This window comes from Oncorhynchus masou, chromosome 11 (genome assembly GCF_036934945.1).
Source record: "Oncorhynchus masou masou isolate Uvic2021 chromosome 11, UVic_Omas_1.1, whole genome shotgun sequence".
Taxonomy (NCBI): Eukaryota; Metazoa; Chordata; class Actinopteri; order Salmoniformes; family Salmonidae; genus Oncorhynchus; species Oncorhynchus masou.
Window position 1 is genome coordinate 26,398,808 of NC_088222.1, and position 19,396 is coordinate 26,418,203.

The 19,396-nt window shown below is 45.8% G+C and overlaps 2 protein-coding genes across 2 annotated transcripts in view; both read right to left on the bottom strand.

Moving 5' to 3' along the window:
- Positions 1-4,123, bottom strand: part of LOC135548385 (unconventional myosin-XVIIIa-like) — a 102,648-nt gene extending 98,525 nt beyond the window's left edge. Inside the window, exons 1-2 of the mRNA XM_064977925.1 lie at positions 4,045-4,123; positions 1,680-2,820 (exon numbers count right to left, since the gene is read on the bottom strand). Of these exons, the coding sequence (XP_064833997.1) occupies positions 1,680-2,669 (990 nt within the window). The 5' untranslated portion in view covers positions 2,670-2,820; positions 4,045-4,123. The remainder of the gene's footprint in view (positions 1-1,679; positions 2,821-4,044) is intronic.
- A 6,008-nt stretch (positions 4,124-10,131) lies between these two features.
- LOC135547947 (gap junction delta-2 protein-like) lies at positions 10,132-11,253 on the bottom strand. Its single transcript, XM_064977153.1, has one exon. The coding sequence runs from the start codon at positions 11,251-11,253 to the stop codon at positions 10,132-10,134; it is 1,122 nt and encodes a 373-aa protein (XP_064833225.1).
- Positions 11,254-19,396: the final 8,143 nt, after the last annotated feature.

The window sequence follows — 19,396 nt, forward strand, 5'->3', positions numbered from 1 at the left end:
ACTCAGTCATACAGTACACGCTTTTATTTTTTGTTATCCTAGAATTAAGTAAATCCACCAGTCCAATTCCCTATCTCCATCCATGGCTAATTTAGTAAATTTGTTTGTTTTTTTGGTGCGCCAGGACCATTCACAGTTCAGCTCAATGCCGATGGCAATTTTTTTTAATGCTTTTTTTTTGTCATGGGAGGCCAGATCCTCACTGGCTTCCCTTGCCTACAATGCTACGGGTGGCAACAATGCATACTGGTTTGGAGCAGACATCATCAGATAGATGACCTACACATGGAGACAGAGGGGCGCTGTTTCACTCGCTCAGATGCTTTCTCCTATTTCTCCCAGACCTGCTTGGTGTATTGAACCTGCCAATAACACCCCAGTCAGTGCTCTCTCTGGAGCCTGAGTCAGTGGGACATCTGTAACTATAAGCCATAGGCCTGCTGGGTGGTAGGTACTAAGCTTCATAACTGACATACCCACTCACTTGGCCCAGCAGGGGGTGTGTGCGATCTGGGTACACATGTGTAGATCCTCAGAATCACCCTTGCAGCAGTGAACCAGGATACAGACTTATACTCAGTCGAGGGAGTGGCAAAGGCATAGAGACCCTCCTCCTATTCATCTTGTCTGGAGACTTGAGTGATGACCAGCTTTCACAGGCCTTTACCCTTCACTCAAACTCCTGCTGAAGCCCTGCCACCGCTGCGTTTGTTTATGGAACAAAGCAGCAAAGAATCTGCAAGGTCCTTACTTGAGTTTGTGATGTCCCTAAATCTCTACAGGACAAATGGGCATGCAATAGCCACTGCTTTATTTTAGAATGATCTTTGAGAATAGGCCCTAATAAGGAGAAATGAAAAGAGAATATTGATATTCTGCTGCAGAAGTGACAGACGAGTCCTGCCAGAGATATAACAGTAGAAAGAACTGCTACACATGAACATGGGAGTGTGCGTGGGGTTGAAAGGTTAGAAGTGGGAGGTTCGGAACAGATCTTGTATCCACACTTCCAATTGACAAACTAACACACTGTAAAATAGACATATAGTAATGACCAAAAGTCCATAAAATCATGATGAAAACTATAACAATATGCTTCTTTTAACTACTGCAGTGCAACTTGGAACCAAAAACTTATGTCATGAGATTTTACAGAAAACTGGCCCTTGACTTGTCATTTCAAGAGCATATGGCCATTGTGCTATTGTCCTACAAAACTCCTCTCCAACTCTCCTTTGTTTGGTGTCAAGGGGGGGGGGGTTACATACACTGTACAGTGCACACAGAACAGGGTCATCAAGCCTCTCCAAAGGAGGCATCTCCTCACACCCGGCATTCACCCTCTCTGTGACGTGAATGTGGAACCATGTAGATGTGTGGTTACATACGAGGCAAGCATCTGATAAAAGTATGTAACATGTGCAGTAGTCAATCTGTAAGATAATTAAAAACCCACAATCATTCGGAAGGAACCATCCTTTCCCAACAGAACCTTAACAAATTCTCTCGATGACATCATCATCAGCAAAGACACCACTGATATGTGTAATCTACTACTGGAAATATCTCAGCAACATGAATCGCACAGAGAAACAGCAGCTCAGTCAGGCTGGTTCTTCAAATGGACTGCTATAACATTGTTGATCATGTTGAACAATCCTGCTAAATTAGGTACTTACGTCGTAGGCCTCTCTGTTGTTCCTCAGCCAGCAGCGACTCAGCTCACTCAGCTCCACAATGGGCTGCACCTTCAGCCTCACAGAGTCCCCAGACTGACGGATCTTCTCCACGATCTCGTCCCGGCTCTTACTCTCCACGTTGTGCCCGTTGATCTCAACCAACCTGTCTCCAGGCACCAGCCCCAGCGCCAGGTCCTTGGTCCCGGCTCCAGGCTCAGCAAAGTGAACCACGCGGCGGTAGGCCCCACCATCAGGCTGCTGGTCCAACATGGTTGTGCGGCGCAAGGAGAAGCCAAAGTCTCCTGTGTTGCGGCGCTGTAGCTCCAGTTCCCTGGTCTCGGGCATGGGCAGCGCCAAGACTCCAGGCAGCTGCAGGTCTGCCGGGAAGGTCTTCTCCACCACCTCTGGGATATGAACCCTCTTCCCAGCCCTGCCGTGGCCCTGGAGATGCAGATGGGAGTCATGTCTGTGGTGGTCAAACACCTTGTTCTCTATCTGGGGAGATGGTTGTGTTGAGCTTGGTGTGGAGGCCTCAGAGACACTCTCCTCTTTGTTTTTATGGGAGGAAAAGCACTTCACGACCTGGCCCACCTGGGAGTTCTGCTTTGCCAGGCTGCCGAACTTTGCCGCTCGCTCCTTAACAGAGGTGCGACAGGGATCCTGTCCCCACTCCCCCTTGATGTCATCACTGGAGCTGGCGGCACTCATCTGGCCCAAGTCCAGGACCATGCTGCCACGGCTGCTGAAGCGATCAGCATCTAGATCAGTAAGGCTGAGCTCTGTGTTGCTGGCTACCTTAATAGGGATGGGGCTGGAGATCTCCAGCTTGCCTTTGTTGTCCCGCTTAGAGCCTCCTCGGTGGAGGTTGAAGAAGCCCCGCCGCTGGCTCGTTTCCTCCAGACTATTCAGCTCTGCCTGGGACATCCTCTCCTTTTTGTCCTTTTTGTCCTTCTTCCTCTCCTCCTTGTCTTTCTTGATCAGATGAAACATATTTAACTCCAAATAGCAACCCCCTCAAGGTTGGTTTGTGTAGGTTTAAACCAGGGGGGTGCCATACACAAGTGAGGTTTCAGGTCAGGCTTTCAACCCTGGTCATGGAAGCATCTAGGTGACAGTTAGGAATGTCATCAACAGAGGGGCCCTGAGGAGAGAGGAGACTATAAATTAAGTCTCAGGCAATAATCCAACAATCATTCAATACAATGGCAATGAGATATCATTACAGATCATGTGTCATGCCCATGGCTAAAGACAAACCCTCATGACATGCAAGAAACCTGTGAAATATAATGTGTCATGCATGTTTATCCAGAACATAAGGGTATGAGTCAGCTTTACAAAGCAATGCATTTCAATGTGTCAATTAACTTAAAATCACCAAGGGCTAGGTAGAAGAAACCTGACACTTGTTGTAGTGAGGGTATCACGTGTTAGAGGCTGCCTTTCATTAAATAACAATGTTGCTTCTTCTCTCTGTGAAACTTCTCAAAACCACTGCACTGACATGTGGATTTAAGAGGACACTTTTCTAAAGCAGATTATTATGTGGTTTCCTAAAGAAGTTGATATGCTGATGTCTTGTGTAACATTTTGGCAGGTTGTTGGTGGGACGGATATGGCACTTAATAATGCAAAGAGAGTGTGTCCCTGTGGACCCTTCATTAAAAACGAATGTGCTCGAAGAAGAGAGACCAGTAGGAGTTGTGTGTTTCTGAAGTAGACCCCCTTTACACCAGGACAGTCCTGAGGAGCCAAAGAATATGGCTAGCTGTCACAGCGAAACAATTTATAAATGTGTATGAATCATCATCTTCCAATCAGGTTGCTGATTCAAGAGCCATTCCCTTCCTGACCACCTCACTCCAGCCTCACTGTTACACATCAACTAAGCTACTGATCCTCCCCGTGCGTTTCGTGCCGCATGGCACTGCATTGAGAAGCACATGCATGCAAACACTGAGTAGACAATCTAAAAACTAAAGGATGTAAACTAAATACAAACCGGCAATATCACAGTAGCCTATAATGTCTGCAATACGATAGCGTATGCGAGCCACTTACCCTATAACTATCCACAGTGAGAAATAATGACATTAACGTAAATCAATGTGACCAGTTTGGTTACACCTGAAACATATCCCTAACATAATTGATACATTGTAGCTGTTTACTCGTGTATCCACTACTGTGGATAGGTTACTGTCGCGACTAGTAACAGTTTGGTCATAATGCGCTCACATTAAGCTACTTTGCCTTCATTATCACACCGGTGGCTTCAGATGACAAACAGTTTCATCGAGAGAGGAAAGATGTACAGACCCAGGTCTATTTATGTATTTTATCAGGGGACTTGTAGGTTACTCACCACTCAGTGATATGCAGGTTTAAAGTTGGTGAACTGTCCGATGAAGTGTTGCGCGAGATTGTCAGTAGCTTTTCACCAGTTTACTGTAGTGTCGATGCAGGGCAGTCGAGAAGTCCAGTCTTTTAAAGCAATAGTTACCGTCAGCCGGATCGCAGTGACCCCTCCTGGCTGATTTGAGGACATATAGAGACCGAGCCTCAGCCCAGCGAAAAAAAGATGGGAGGGATCATAGACTGATTGGGAAACAGTGTGGAAGTAGTCTGTTGACTAATCTGTGCATTTAGCGAACTTTAGAACAACCCTGTTCCTGAAGAGCTACAGCTGATGTGGGTTTTTGCTCCAAACCCAGTTGTAATGAACCAGGAGTGAAAACCTACAGTATTGTATCTCTCCAGGAATAGGGTTCGAGAGCCCGGCATCGAATGATTGTGTGCAAAAAATATAGATTATCTTAGTAGGTTATAGGTCCCTACTGTAGGCTACTGATACAGGCTATTGTCTGTAATTTCATATAAATAATAATGTCAAAAGTAGCCTAGTCTATAGGCCTGGCCTAGGCTATTGTAGCCATACATCCTAACTTTGTCCATTTGTTTTCCAATTGAACAGGCTCATTTTTGAGAGAAAATATTATGTAGGATCATTAACAATTAAACAAAAGTTTGGAAAGTTAAACTCAACAAAAAAAGAAAATCCTCCCACTGTCAACTGCGTTTATTTTCAGCAAACTTAACATGTGTAAATATTTGTATGAACATATGATTCAACAACTAAGACATAAACTGAACACGTTCCACAGACATGTGACTAACAGAAATTTAATAATGTGCCCCTGAACAAAGGGGGGGTTCCAAATCAAAAGTAACAGTCAGTATTTGGTGTGGCCACCAGCTGCATTAAGTACTGCAGTGTATCTCCTCCTCATGGACTGCACCAGATTTGCCAGTTCTTGCTGTGAGATGTTACCCACCTCTTCCACCAAGGCACCTGCAAGTTCCCGGACATTTCTGGGGGGAATGGCCCTAGCCCTCACCCTCCGATCCAACAGGTCCCAGAAGTGCTCAATGGGATTGAGATCCGGGCTCTTCGCTGGCCATGGCAGAACACTGATATTCCTGTCTTGCAGGAAATCACGCACAGAACAAGCAGTATGGCTGGTGGCATTGTCATGCTGGAGGGTCATGTCAGGATGAGCCTGCAGGAAGGGTACCATATGAGGGAGGAGGATGTCTTCCCTGTAAAGCACAACATTGAGATCACCTGCAATGACAATAAGCTCAGTCCGATGATGCTTTGACTCACGCCCCAGACCATGACGGACCCTCCACCTCCAAATCGATCCAGCTCCAGAGTACAGGCCTCAGTGTAACGCTCAGTCCTTTGATGATAAACACAAATCCGACCATCACCCCTGGTGAGACAAAACCATGACTCGTCAGTGAAGAGCACTTTTTGCCTGTCCTGTCTGGTCCAGCGACGGTGGGTTTGTGCCCATAGGCGACGTTGTTACCGGTGATGTCTGGTGAGGACCTGCCTTACAACAGGCCTACAAGCCCTCAGTCCAGCACCTCTCAGCCTATTGCAGACAGTCTGAGCACTGATGGAGGGATTGTGCGTTCCTGGTGTAACTCAGGCAGTTGTTGTTGCAGTCCTGTACCTGTCCCGAAGGTGTGATGTTCGGATGTACCGATCCTGTGCAGGTGTTGTTTCACGTGGTCTGCCACTGCGAGGACGATCAGCTGTCCATCCTGTCTCCCTGTTGCGCTGTCTTAGGTATCTCACAGTATGGACATTGCAATTCATTGCCCTTCATGCAGATGAGGAGGGACCCTGGGCATCTTTCTTTTGGTGTTTTTCAGAGTCAGTAGAAAGGCCTCTTTAGTGTCTTAAGCTTTCATAACCGTGACCTTAATTGCCTACCATCTGTAAACTGTAGTGTCTTAATGACGTTCTAGATGCAATTTCGAAATTTGGCTGTGCACCAGGAGTTTTTCTCTTGTTATATCAGTCACTGAAAGTCACTCAATTAATGTTTATTAATTGTTAATGGTTCATTGAACAAGCATGGGAAACAGTGTTTAAACCCTTTACAATAAAGATCTGTGAAGTTATTTGGATTTTTACTAATTTTCTTTGAACGACAAGGTCCTGAAAAAGGGAAATTTCTTGTTTTGCTGAGTTTATATCTTACATGACCATTTAGGAAAACAAATCAAGTGTGTTTAAAAAAAATACAATCCTCATCTGGACTAACGTTGAATGGCATGTGGTTCGTCATATACAAAGGACCATGATAAAGGCATTTCAGAAAAGCATAGTCCCTCACTGTTCATCATTTAAAGGGATAGTTAACACAAATGACAAAATAACACTTCAGTTTCCTTAGCCTCTAAGCCAGGGGTGTCCAACTCATTCCACAGAGGACTGAGTGTCTGTGTGTTTGTGTTTTTTTCTTTCAATTAAGACCTAGACAACCAGGTGAGGGGAGTTCCTTACTCATTGGTGACCTTAATTCAACAATCCAATACAAGGGTGGAGCAAAAACATGCAGACATTCGACCCTCGGTGGAATGAGTTTGACACGAGCTGTAAGCAGTCCTTGAACAAGGTATGACAGCAATCCATGCTTCGGGTTCATTTCCTTGGCACCAAATGCATCTGTGGAACAAATCTCATTCGAGTCATGGGACCAATATTTGTCACGCATCGTGTTCAAATCATCTTTAAGTGACTTTCTGGAGCTTTACTAACAATTTCAGATACTTTTGGATGATTTGGACATGATGCACGGAAAATGCTAATATCGGTCCCATGACTTGAATGGGATTTGTGTTACAAATGTTAAAACGTTAGCATTTAGAAGCCATGCAAGGGGAAAAAAACAAAGCATGGATTGCTGAAATATCTTGTCCAGTATCTGTTTACAGTGTAAAGAAACCAATGTGATAATTTATAATTTGGGTGAACTATCCCTTTAACAGCTGTCCTACTTTACTTGGTTAGAGTTCAGATGTAGGTGTAGCATATCTCCTTTATTCTTTGCCTGTTTCGATGATATGTTTCTTTTCATAGGCTACATGGAACAAAACACAATAGTATCCACTGTTAATTTTGGAATCATTTTAATTCAGTGATCTACAAAAATGTATGACATTGTTTTTCTGGAGATCCAATTTACCAAACCAAGGCATCTAAAGTTAGTGCTTGGTTCTGAAATGGGCTCATTGCTCAACAGTGCATTCTTGATACATACTTTGCTACGAAGTTCACAACTAGTTCACTACAGATGCTCTCCTTCCCTAATGGAATTTTGGGCAATTTTGTTTTTCTTATTGTTTTTCATGTGAACACAGTCCGAGTGAGCACATTCTCATCAAAAAACAGTACTCGGTTGCTCAAAAGATACCTCGTTAAAGTTACTCAAGTCATCTTCTAATCAAGAGGAAAAGGGCAATTTTCTCTCAGAATCACTAGATTCTAACATGAGGTAAAACTGGTATGGTACTGAGAAAATCATTTTATAATGCCCCCAAAAACATTTAGAATAATAGCTTGATAAATGGTCAAAATAATTTGTTTATTGTACAGTGCATTCGGGAAAGTATTCAGACCCCTTGACTTCTTTCACATTTTGTTTCGTTACAGCCTTATTCTCAAATGGATTAAATTAAATGTTTTCCTCATCAATCTACACACAATACCCCATAATGACAAAGCGAAAAAAGTTTTTTTTTAAATACAGAAATACATTATTTGTATAGGTATTCAGACCCTTTCCTGTGAGACTCGAAAATTAGCTCAGGTGCATCCTGTTTCCATTGATCATACTTGAAATGTTTCTACAACTTGATTGGAGTCCACTTGTGTTAAATTCAATTGATTGGACATGATTTGGAAAGGCACACACCTGTCTATATAAGGTCCCACAGTTGACAGTGCATGTCAGAGCAAAAACCAAGCCATGAGGTTGAAGGAATTATTCCTAGAACTCCGAGATATGAAGTTTGGAACCACCAAGACTATTCTTAGGCTGCCCTGCCAAACTTAGCAATCGGGGGAGAAGGGTCTTGGTCAGGGGGGTGACCAAGAACCCGATGGATGGTCACTTTGATAGAGCTCCAGAGTTCTTCTGTGGAAAGACAATCATCACTGCAGCACTCCACCAATCAGGCCTTTATTGTAGAGTGGCCAGAAGGAAGCCACTCCTCAGTAAAAGACACATGACAGCCCGCTTGGAGTTTGCCGAAAGGAACCTAAAGGACTCATGAGAAACAAGATAATCTGGTCTGATGAAATCAAGATTGAACTCTGAACCCTGAAAGCGAAGCGTCACATCTGGAGGAAACCTGGCACCATCCCTACGGTGAAGCATGGTGGTTGCTGCAACATGCTGTGGGCATGTTTTTCAGCGGCAGGGACTGGGAGACTAGTCAGGATCGAGGGAAAGAGCCTTGATGAAAACCTGCTACAGAGCACTCAGGACCTTGGACTGGGGCGAAGGTTCACCTTCCAATAGGACAACACCCCTAAGCACACAGTCAAGACAATGCAGAAGTGGCTTCGGGACAAGTCTCTGAATGTGCTTGAGTGGCCCAGCCACTCAACCCAATCAAACATCTCTGGAGAGACCTGAAAATGGCTGTGCAGCGATACTCCCCATCCAACCTGACAGAGCTTGAGAGGATCTGCAGAGAAGAACGTGAGAAACTCCCCAAATACAGGTTTACCGAGCTTCTAGCGTCATACCCAAGAAAGCTTGAGGCTGTCATCCCTGCCAAAGCTGCTACAACAAAGTACTGAGTAAATGGTCTGAACACTTATGTAAATGTGATATTTCAGTTTGAGTTTTTTTTGTACATTTGCAGGAATTTCTTAACCTGTTTTTGCTTTGTCATTATTGGATATTGTGTGTAGATTGATGAAAAAAATAGGTTAAGGATCATTTTAGGATAAGGCTGTAACGTAACAAAATGTGAGAAAAGTCGAGGGGTCTGAATACTTTCCGAATGCACTGAATATGTTGTAATAGTGGCAGGTGTTATTTCCTTTTGAAACCATATCATTGGTTATATTATAGATGTTATATGAATAGTTACCACGGTGGTTGCATTTGTACCCGTGTACACTCCAGGCATAAGCAGCACATTTTCTTTTAGTTAGAGTAGTAGAGTACACAAGGTGCAATTTAGAATTTTGGCTGTGCATCAGAAGATTTTCTCTTGTTCTATCAGTCACTGAAAGTCACTCAATTAGCCATGTCAGCTAACAATTTTTGATTAGTAAGTTATTCTAGCCAGTTATCTAAACATGTAATAATCATGGCCAAATACTGACCGGGCATGCAGAGCAGGTGCCCAGGGACCGTGACCTCCAGGGGGAACCTCATTGATCCTGGGGTCCCTCTCATTCAGATATCATTAACATGTCAAGTATTGACAAAATGTGTAGAATTGCAGAAAGCTTGCTTTAAAACTGTAATATTTCCCTACTCCCTAAAGTAAAATGTGTAGAATTGCAGAAAGCTTGCTTTAAAACTGTAACATTCCCTACTCCCTAAAGTAAAATGTGTAGAATTGCAGAAAGCTTGCTTTAAAACTGTAACATTTCCCTACTCCCTAAGGTAAAATGTGTAGAATTGCAGGAAATTAACTTTTAAACATACATTTTTCCCATAGCAAGCAAAGGTGGAGAACCCATAGTATGCGAAAGCACACAGACTGTATGTACTCACATTTCTGTTTGCACAGGGCCAGCCCTAGCCTTTTGGGGACCCTAAGCAGGATGTGGTTAGTGGGCCACCCCACTTCTCTGGCAAAAAATTTTAATCAAATCTCGCTAAGGGCCCCCTGAAGGCTTGGGTCCAGCCCTGTACACAGAAATGTGAGCATGTTGTCTGTATGCTTTTGCATACTATAGGTTCTCCTCTGTTGTGTGCTATGGGAATTTCTTAAGATTAACTGCAAAAGACTCAAAAGACTGTTGTACTCTGTCTTACTGTAAACAAATGAAATCAATCATCAGATGAACAAATGCAATCAGAGGAGGAAGCAAAGGAAGAGTATTTAAAGGAAAGGACAGATTGATAGTTCACAGCCAGGACTTCTTGCCTCTGCCTGTTTTGGACATGTTGACCAGTTTGGCCTTAGTGCGTTCTTTCTCATCTGGGCTCCTCTTGGAGGTGCACTCTACTGTGGAGTCCGTCTCAAAGGAGATGGCAGGGGTGTGGGTTGACAAGATGCCACTGCTCTTCTCCTGGGACATGGGAGGGGGGGTCTGCAGGACCACCCTGCCTCGTAGGGAGTGTTTGAGCTGCAGCAGCAGAGGGTTGTGGTTGTGATACAGGTTCACGCGTTCCACAGGGTCCCTCTCTGGCTCGCAACATGTGGAGCAGGCCGAGCACAACACATGGAAAATATAGACCCAGCCCAGGTAGTGCAGCTCCACAATATTCAGGATGAAGCATCCCAGGCTGATGCTGAACATGAAGTTGAGGAAGATGGTCTTTTCCGTGGCACGAGACACGAAGCAGTCAGTCCGGTTGGGACAGGGGTAGGTCTCACAGCGGAACAGGTGAGGCACTTCAAAGCCAAACAAGTAGTACTGGCCCACCAGGAAGGCTATCTCCATGATAGAGCGCAGCACCACGTGGATGATGTAGGTCAGTAGTACCTGGCTGGACAGCTCTGTGGGGTCCTCCCCCACCTCCCTCAAGTCCTCCTCCAGCAGGCTTTGCTCCACACACTCCCCTTCCCGGGCGCCCCACTCCTCCTCATAGTGGGGGTTGAAGGAGGGGCTGCTGGCCCCCACGGCTTCCCCACCCTCCAACCCCACATGTTTGAGCCTTTCACATGCAGGAGGGTGTTTGGTGACCACCTGGATCTTCTCAATCTCTAACTTCTCATCCTTGGCGATCTTGTGCAACACGTAGACAACGTAGAAGATGGACGGTGTGGAGACTAGTACGATCTGGAAGACCCAGAAGCGCAGGTGTGAGACAGGTGCGAAGGTGTCATAGCAGACGTTGTTGCAACCAGGCTGCAGGGTGTTGCAGGTGAACTTAGACTGCTCATCGCTGTACACCGCGTCCCCTACCAGGGTCACCAGTAGGATGCGGAATATAAGCAGCATGGTCAGCCAGATCTTGCCGATCACCGTGGAGTGGTTCTGCACCTCCGTTAGGAAGCGGCCAAGAATGGACCAGTCTCCCATTTCTTAACCTGGGGGAACACAGATGAAGAGTAAACAGCAGCAGGCCTATGGTGTGTTGAACCCATCACACTACAACAGAATTATGCCCCGCAGACAACTCAATATTAATGCTACATCATGAATCTTTTGAAGGAGTGAGACATCGATGGAGCCTGCTCATCTGCAACACTGTCTTATTTCCTTGTACTTTATCAAGATCTTTTAATAAGTGATCCATCAATACATGTTAGTCTCACTAATGAAAATATAGTGTCTATTGCAGGATGGGCTCATGCTCAGTCAACAGAACCATGAAGCCAGAAAACACAGAAAACACAGAAAACACATCAACATCCATAGAGGAGCCTCAAAATACTTAGCTGAATTTTCTTTTCATGTCGGCTTTTTGTACTTTCCCTTTGATACAGATTAGTGTCTTTATGTGAACACAGAGTTTATTTACAAATAAAAAGAAGAACTGTTTACAAACTATGTTTGAGCCTTTCTCTATGTGTTATGTCGATGTTTTTGGTTTTATCTACAGTTGAAGTCGGAACATACACCTTAGCCAAATACATTTAAACTCAGTTTCACAATTCCTGACATTTAATCCTAGTAAAAATTCCTTTTCTTAGGTCAGTTAGGATCACCACTTTACTTTAAGAATGTGAAATGTCAGAATAATCGTAGAGAGAATGATTTATTTCGGCTTTTATTTCTTTCCTCACATTCCCAGTGGGTCAGAGGTTTACATACACTCAATTAGTATTTGGTAGCGTTGCATTTAAATTGTTTAACTTGGGTCAAACCCACAATAAATTGGGTGAATTTTGGCTCATTCCTCCTGACAGAGCTGGTGTAACTGAATCAGGTTTGTAGGCCTCTTTAATCACACACTCTTTTTTCAGTTCTGCCCATGAATGTTCTAGAGGCTTGAGGTCAGGTCTTTGTGATGGCCACTCCAATACCTTGACTTTGTTGTCCTTAAGCCATTTTGCCACAACTTTGGAAGTACGCTTGGGGGTCATTGTCCATTTGGAAGACCCATTTGCGACCAAGCTTTAACTTCCTGACTGATGTCTTGAGTTGTAGCTTCAATATATTCACATAATTTTCCTCCCTCATGATGCCATCTATTTTGTGAAGTGCACCAGTCCCTCCTGCAGCAAAGCACCTCCACAACATGATGCTGCCACCCCCGTGCTTCACGGTTGGGATCGTGTTCTTCGGCTTGCAAGCATCCCCCTTTTTCCTCCAAACATAACGATGGTCATGATGGCCAAACAGTTTTATCAGTCCAGAGGATTTTCTCCAAAAAGTACGATCTTTGTCCCCATGTGCAGTTGCCGACCGTAGTCTGGCTTTTTTATGGCGGTTTTGGAGCAGTGGCTTCATCCTTGCTGAGCGGCCTTTCAGGTTGGGTCGGTATAGGACTCGTTTTACTGTGGATATAGATACTTTTGTACCGGTTTCCAACCGGCATCTTCACAAGATTCTTTGCTGTTTTTCTGGGATTAATTTGCACTTTTCGCACCAAAGTACGTTCATCTCTAGGAGACAGAACGGGTCTCCTTCCTGAGCGGTATGATGGCTGCGTGGTCCCATGGTGTTTATACGTCTTCAGGTGTTTGGAAATTGCTCCCAAGAATGATCCAGACTGGTGGAGGTCTACAATCTTTTTTTCTGAGGTCTTGGCTGATTTCTTTTGATTTTCTCATGATGTCAAGCAAAGAGGCACTGAGTTTAAAGGTAGGCCTTGAAATACATCCACAGGTACACCTCCAATTGACTCAAATGATCTCAATTAGTCTATCAGAAGCTTCTAAAGCCATGACATCATTTTCTGGAATTTTCCAAGCTGTTTAAAGGCACTGTGAACTTAGTGTATGTGAACTTCTGACCCACTGGAATTGTGATACAGTGATTTATAAGTTAAATAATCTGTTATTAAACCATTTTTGGAACAATTACATGTGTCATGCACAAAGTAGATGTCCTAACCGACTTGCCAAAACTACAGTTTGTTAACAAGATATTTGTGGTGTGGTTGAAAAATGAGTTTTAATGACTCCAACATTAGTGTATGTAAACTTCTGACTTCAACTGTGTTGTTTAAATTAGTGATCTTGGTTATTCTAAATACTATGGAAAAAATGCTTAATTTAAATGATTATGAAGTAGAAAGAGAAAATGAAAAGTACGTTACACTCTCCATAATACTGACAGACACAAACTACATAACTAATAATAATACCTCACTAATTGAATAAATGTACACTTTGTAAATGTACCCTACCCCTCCACTCAACCTATTCAACAACAGTCCATGGTGAAAAGGAAAACACTGTCATTGCCAAAATGCAAAAACAGCTGAAAATGTCCGCATGACACATACAGATCCTAATAAATGATTTCTGGAGGAACGTACCTTAGGAAAATGTCTTTCTTTCCTATCCAAATCTGGAAAAATGCCAAAGCAAGCAATCTGCATAACTATATTTGATGTGGGAGATGGTTGCTGGACGTTATGGAGTCTATTGAGCTGGATGAGGAGAGAATGGGCTGACCAGACATATTCCCAAACTCTGAAACACTCATTGTACTGTGTGTGAACAAAGGCTTTCAACATACAGTGCGACAAAGATTTAAATGTACAATAGGGGGCACCTTTTCTGAACAGCTGTTCACAGTCAAGCATAGAGTTCAAAGAACATGCTGGAAAAAAAGTGCGACAATACTGATTTGTGAATGGATATCTGCCTGCTTTTAAAAGGTAGAGCTGAGGAAATGGGATAAAAATCAATCATGTGAGACACCCATACCTATCTTTTTACAATTTGCTGGATAATTGCAATCAAATAAAGTAATGGTCAACCTTTGGGATAGTATAATTCTAAAGCAACTTCATAACCATGTCTTTATTTCAACATAACCAGCTAAATTTACAATGACAACTCCAGGTGGCAGTACTACTAGGTCTACTATTGGATGTATAGTTATTCACAGATCCACTTGCTGAGTCAGTCCTTGTTTTTACAGATCCATTTATCCCAATGCCCCGAAACCTTATACCAGATGAGTTATCAGTCATCCTCGAAGTAAAAACAAACAGTCTAATCTGCAAATGTTCTCATTTTCCATCTTGTTAGTATTGTGGCTTGGTCAGGCCTAATTTAGTGTAGATCATTAGTTAGCAGTGAGGAACACTCAGGACACAAGGTCAAAACAATAGGTGTACAATCCCTTACTGTCATGTCTTATTATGTCTGTTCCTGTCCTTTCTCTTCACTCTGTCTCTCTCTGCTGGTCTTATTAGGTTACCTTCTCTTTCTCCCCTTCTCCAGCTGTTCCACATCTCCCCTAACTAGCTCATTCACCCTTTCCCCACTTGTTCCCTCTTTTCCCTCTGATTAGGTCTCTATTTCTCTCTCTGTTCCTGCTACTTTCGGTGTCAGATTCTTGTTTGTGTTTTTCATGTCAGATGCAAGTTATCGTCTCGTTTGCTTCCACCTTGTCCTATCCTGTCGGAGTCTGCCTGGCAGGTGCATCCTGCACTCTACTAACTATCTTTTGTTCCATTGACAACGTCTGAAGAGGATCTATGCCATTTCTGTTTTTTCATTAAAAGAACTCTGTTTTCTGTTAAAACCGCTTTTGGTGTCATGTCTTGTTATGTCTGTTCCTGTCCTTTCTCTTCACTCTGTCTCTCTCTGCTGGTCTTTTTAGGTTACCTTCTCTGTCTCTCATTCTTCAGCTGTTCTACATCTCCCCTAACTAGCTCATTCACTCTTTCACACCTGTTCTCTCTTCCCCCTCTGATTAGGTCTCTATTTCTCTCTCTGTTCCTGCTACTTTCAGTGTCTGATTCTTGTTTGTGTTTTTGATGCCAGAAGCAAGCTGTCGTCTCGTTTGCTTCCACCTTGTCCTATCCTGTCGGAGTCTGCCTGGCAGGTGCATCCTGCATTATACTAACGTTCTTTTTGTTCCATTGACTGCGTTGGAAGAGGATTTATGCCATTCCTGTTTTTCATTAAAGAACTCTGTTTTCTGTTAAAACCGCTTTTGGGTCTTCACTCAAGTACATAACATTTGGGTCTTCACTCAAGTACATAACAGAAGAATCTGACCAAGAATGGACCCAGCGGCTCCGGACCCTTTTCACTCCGCCGTCGAGATCCAGGGAGCGATGCTAGGCAGACACGAGGAGGAATTGTCTGCTGCTCGACATGCCGTTGAGACCCTGGCCGTCCAAGTCTCCGACCTCACAAGACAGGTTCACCAACTCCACCTCGATCCACCGCCCACTTCCAGGGGTTCCGAGTCTCCGGAGCCCAGGATCAATAACCCGCCGTGTTACTCTGGGGAGCCCACTGAGTGCCGCTCATTCCTCACTCAGTGTGATGTGGTGTTCTCTCTCCAGCCCAACACTTACTCCAGGAGCACAGCCCGCATCGCCTACGTCATTTCTCTCCTTACCGGACGGGCGCGTGAGTGGGGCACGGCAATCTGGGAGGCGAGGGCTGAGTGTATTAACCAGTATCAGGACTTTAAGGAGGAGATGATACGGGTTTTTGACCGTTCTGTTTTTGGGGAGGAGGCTTCCAGGGCCCTGTCTTCCCTATGTCAGGGGAATCGATCCATAACGGATTATTCTATTGAGTTTCGCACTCTCGCTGCCTCTAGTGACTGGAACGAGCCGGCTTTGCTTGCTCGTTTTCTGGAGGGTCTCCTCGCCGAGGTTAAGGATGAGATCCTCTCCCGGGAGGTTCCTTCCAGTCTGGACTCCTTAATAGCTCTCGCTATTCGCATAGAGCGACGGTTTGATCTTCGTCGCCGAGCTCGTGGAAAGGAGTTCGCGTTCTCCGTTGCTCCCCTCTCCACATCACTGCCACCTGCCGCATCACTGCCACCCTCCTCCGCCGGCTCGGATGCTGAGCCTATGCAGCTGGGGGGTATCCGCATCTCGGCCAAAGAGAAGGAACGGAGAATCACCAACCGCCTCTGTCTCTACTGCGGCTCCGCTGGTCATTTTGTCACCTCATGCCCAGTAAAAGCCAGAGCTCATCAGTAAGAGGAGGGCTACTGGTGAGCGCAACTACTCAGGTCTCTCCTTCAAGATCCTGCACTACCTTTCCGGTCCATCTCCGCTGGCCCGGTTCATCTGCTTCCTGCAGTGCCTTGATAGACTCTGGGGCGGAGGGCTGTTTTATGGACGAGACCTGGGCTCGGGAACATGACATTCCTCTCAGACAGTTAGGGAGCCCACGGCCTTGTTCGCTTTAGATGGTAGTTCTCTCCCCAAGATTCAGCGTGAGACGCTGCCTTTAACCCTCACTGTCTCTGGTAATCATAGCGAAACCATTTCTTTTTTAATTTTTCGTTCACCTTTTACACCTGTTGTTTTGGGTCATCCCTGGCTAGTGCGCCATAACCCTTCTATTAATTGGTCTAGTAATACTATCCTATCCTGGAATGTTTCTTGTCATGTGACCTGTTTAATGTCTGCTATCCCTCCTGTTTCCTCTGTCTCTTCTTCACAGGACGATTTGACAGGGGTGCCGGAGGAGTATCACGATCTGCGCACGGTGTTCAGTCGTTCCAAGGCCACTTCTCTCCCTCCACACCGGTCGTATGACTGTAGTATTGATCTCCTTCCGGGAACTACTCCCCCGGGGTAGATTATACTCTCTGTCGGCTCCCGAACGTAAGGCTCTCGAGGATTATTTGTCTGTATCGCTCGACGCCGGTACCATAGTCTCCTCCTCCTCTCCCGCCGGAGCGGGGTTTTTTTGTTCAGAAGAAGGACGGGTCCCTGCGCCCATGCGTGGATTATCGAGGGCTGAATGACATAACAGTTAAGAATCGTTATCCGCTTCCTCTTATGTCTTCAGCCTTCGAGATCCTGCAGGGAGCCAGGTTTTTCACCAAATTGGACCTTCGTAACGCCTACCATCTCGTGCGCATCAGGGAGGGGGGGACGAGTGGAAGACGGCGTTTAACACTCCGTTAGGGCACTTTGAATACCGGGTTCTTCCTTTCGGCCTCGTTAACGCTCCAGCTGTCTTTCAGGCACTAGTTAACGACGTCCTGAGACATGCTGAACATTTTTGTTTTTCGTTTACATGGACGATATCCTGATTTTTTCACCGTCTCTCCCGATTCATGTTCAGCACGTGCGGCCGCGTCCTCCAGCGCCTTTTGGAGAACTGTCTTTATGTGAAGGCTGAGAAGTGCACTTTTCATGCCTCCTCTGTTCCTTTTCTCGGTTCCGTTATTTCCGCTGAGGGCATTAAGATGGATCCCGCTAAGGTCCAGGCTGTCATTGATTGGCCCGTTCCTAAGTCACGCGTCGAGCTGCAGCGCTTTCTTGGCTTCGCGAATTTCTATCGTCGTTTCATCCGTAATTTCGGTCAGGTGGCAGCTCCCCTCACAGCCCTTACTTCTGTTAAGACGTGCTTTAAGTGGTCCGTTTCCGCCCAGGGAGCTTTTGATCTTCTCAAGAATCGTTTTACATCCGCACCTATTCTTGTTACACCTGACATCTCTCGACAGTTTGTTGTTGAGGTTGACGCGTCAGAGGTGGGCGTGGGAGCCATTCTTTCTCAGCGCTCCCTCTCTGACGGCAAGGTCCATCCTTGCGCGTTTATCTCTCATCGCTTATCGCCGTCAGAACGTAATTATGATGTTGGTAATCGCGAACTGCTCGCCATCCGCTTAGCCCTAGGCGAATGGCGACAGTGGTTGGAGGGCGACCGTTCCTTTTGTCGTTTGGACTGACCATAGGAACCTTGAGTACATCCGTTCAGCCAAACGACTTAATGCGCGTCAGGCTCGTTGGGCTCTGTTTTTCGCTCGTTTCGAGTTTGTTATTTCTTATCGTCCGGGCTCAAAAAACACCAAGCCTGATGCTTTATCTCGTCTCTTCAGTTCTTCTGAGGTCTCCACCGAAGGGGATTCTCCCTGAGGGGCGTGTTGTCGGGTTGACTGTCTGGGGAATTGAGAGGCAGGTAAAGCAAGCACTCGCTCACACTCCGTCGCCGCGAGCTTGTCCTAGGAACCCTCTGTTCGTTCCCGTTCCTACTCGTCCGGCCGTTCTTCAGTGGGCCCACTCTGCCAAGTTAGCCGGCCACCCCGGCGTTCGGGGTACGCTCGCTTCCATTCGCCAGCGTTTCTGGTGGCCCACTCGGGAACGTGACGCGCGTCGATTTGTCGCTGCTTGTTCGGTCTGCGCGCAGACTAAATCTGGGAACTCTCCTCCTGCCGGCCGTCTCAGACCGCTTCCCATTCCCTCTCGACCGTGGTCTCACATCGCTTTAGATTTTATCACCGGACTGCCTTCATCAGCGGGGAAGACAGTTATTCTTACGGTTGTCGATAGATTCTCTAAGGCGGCTCATTTCATTCCTCTCGCTAAGCTCCCTTCTGCTAAGGAGACGGCTCAGATCATTATCGAGAATGTTTTCCGAATTCATGGCCTTCCGTCAGACGTCGTTTCAGACAGAGGCCCGCAGTTCACGTCTCAATTTTGGAGGGAGTTTTGCCGTTTGATTGGGGCTTCCGTCAGTCTCTCGTCCGGCTTTCATCCCCAGTCTAACGGTCAAACGGGCCAATCAGACTGTTGGTCGCATCTTACGCAGTCTTTCTTTTCGTAACCCTGCGTCTTGGTCAGAACAGCTCCCCTGGGCAGAGTACGCCCACAACTCGCTTCCTTCGTCTGCTACCGGTCTATCTCCTTTTCAGAGTAGCCTCGGGTACCAGCCTCCGCTGTTCTCATCTCAGCTCGCCGAGTCCTGCGTCCCCTCGGCTCAGGCTTTTGTCCAGCGTTGCGTGCGCACCTGGAAGGGGGTCAGGTCGGCACTTTGCCGTAATAGGGCGCAGACTGTGAGGGCCGCTAATAAGCGTAGGACCAAGAGTCCTAGATATTGTTGCGGTCAGAGAGTATGGCTCTCCACTCAGAACCTTCCCCTTAAGACAGCTTCTCGCAAGTTGACCCCGCGGTTCATTGGTCCGTTCCGTATTTCTCAGGTCATTAATCCTGTCGCAGTGCGACTTCTTCTCCCGCGCTATCTTCGTCGCGTTCACCCGGTCTTCCATGTCTCCTGTGTTAAGCCCGTTCTTCGCGCCCCCGTCGTCCCTCCCCCCATCCTTGTCGAGGGCGCACCTA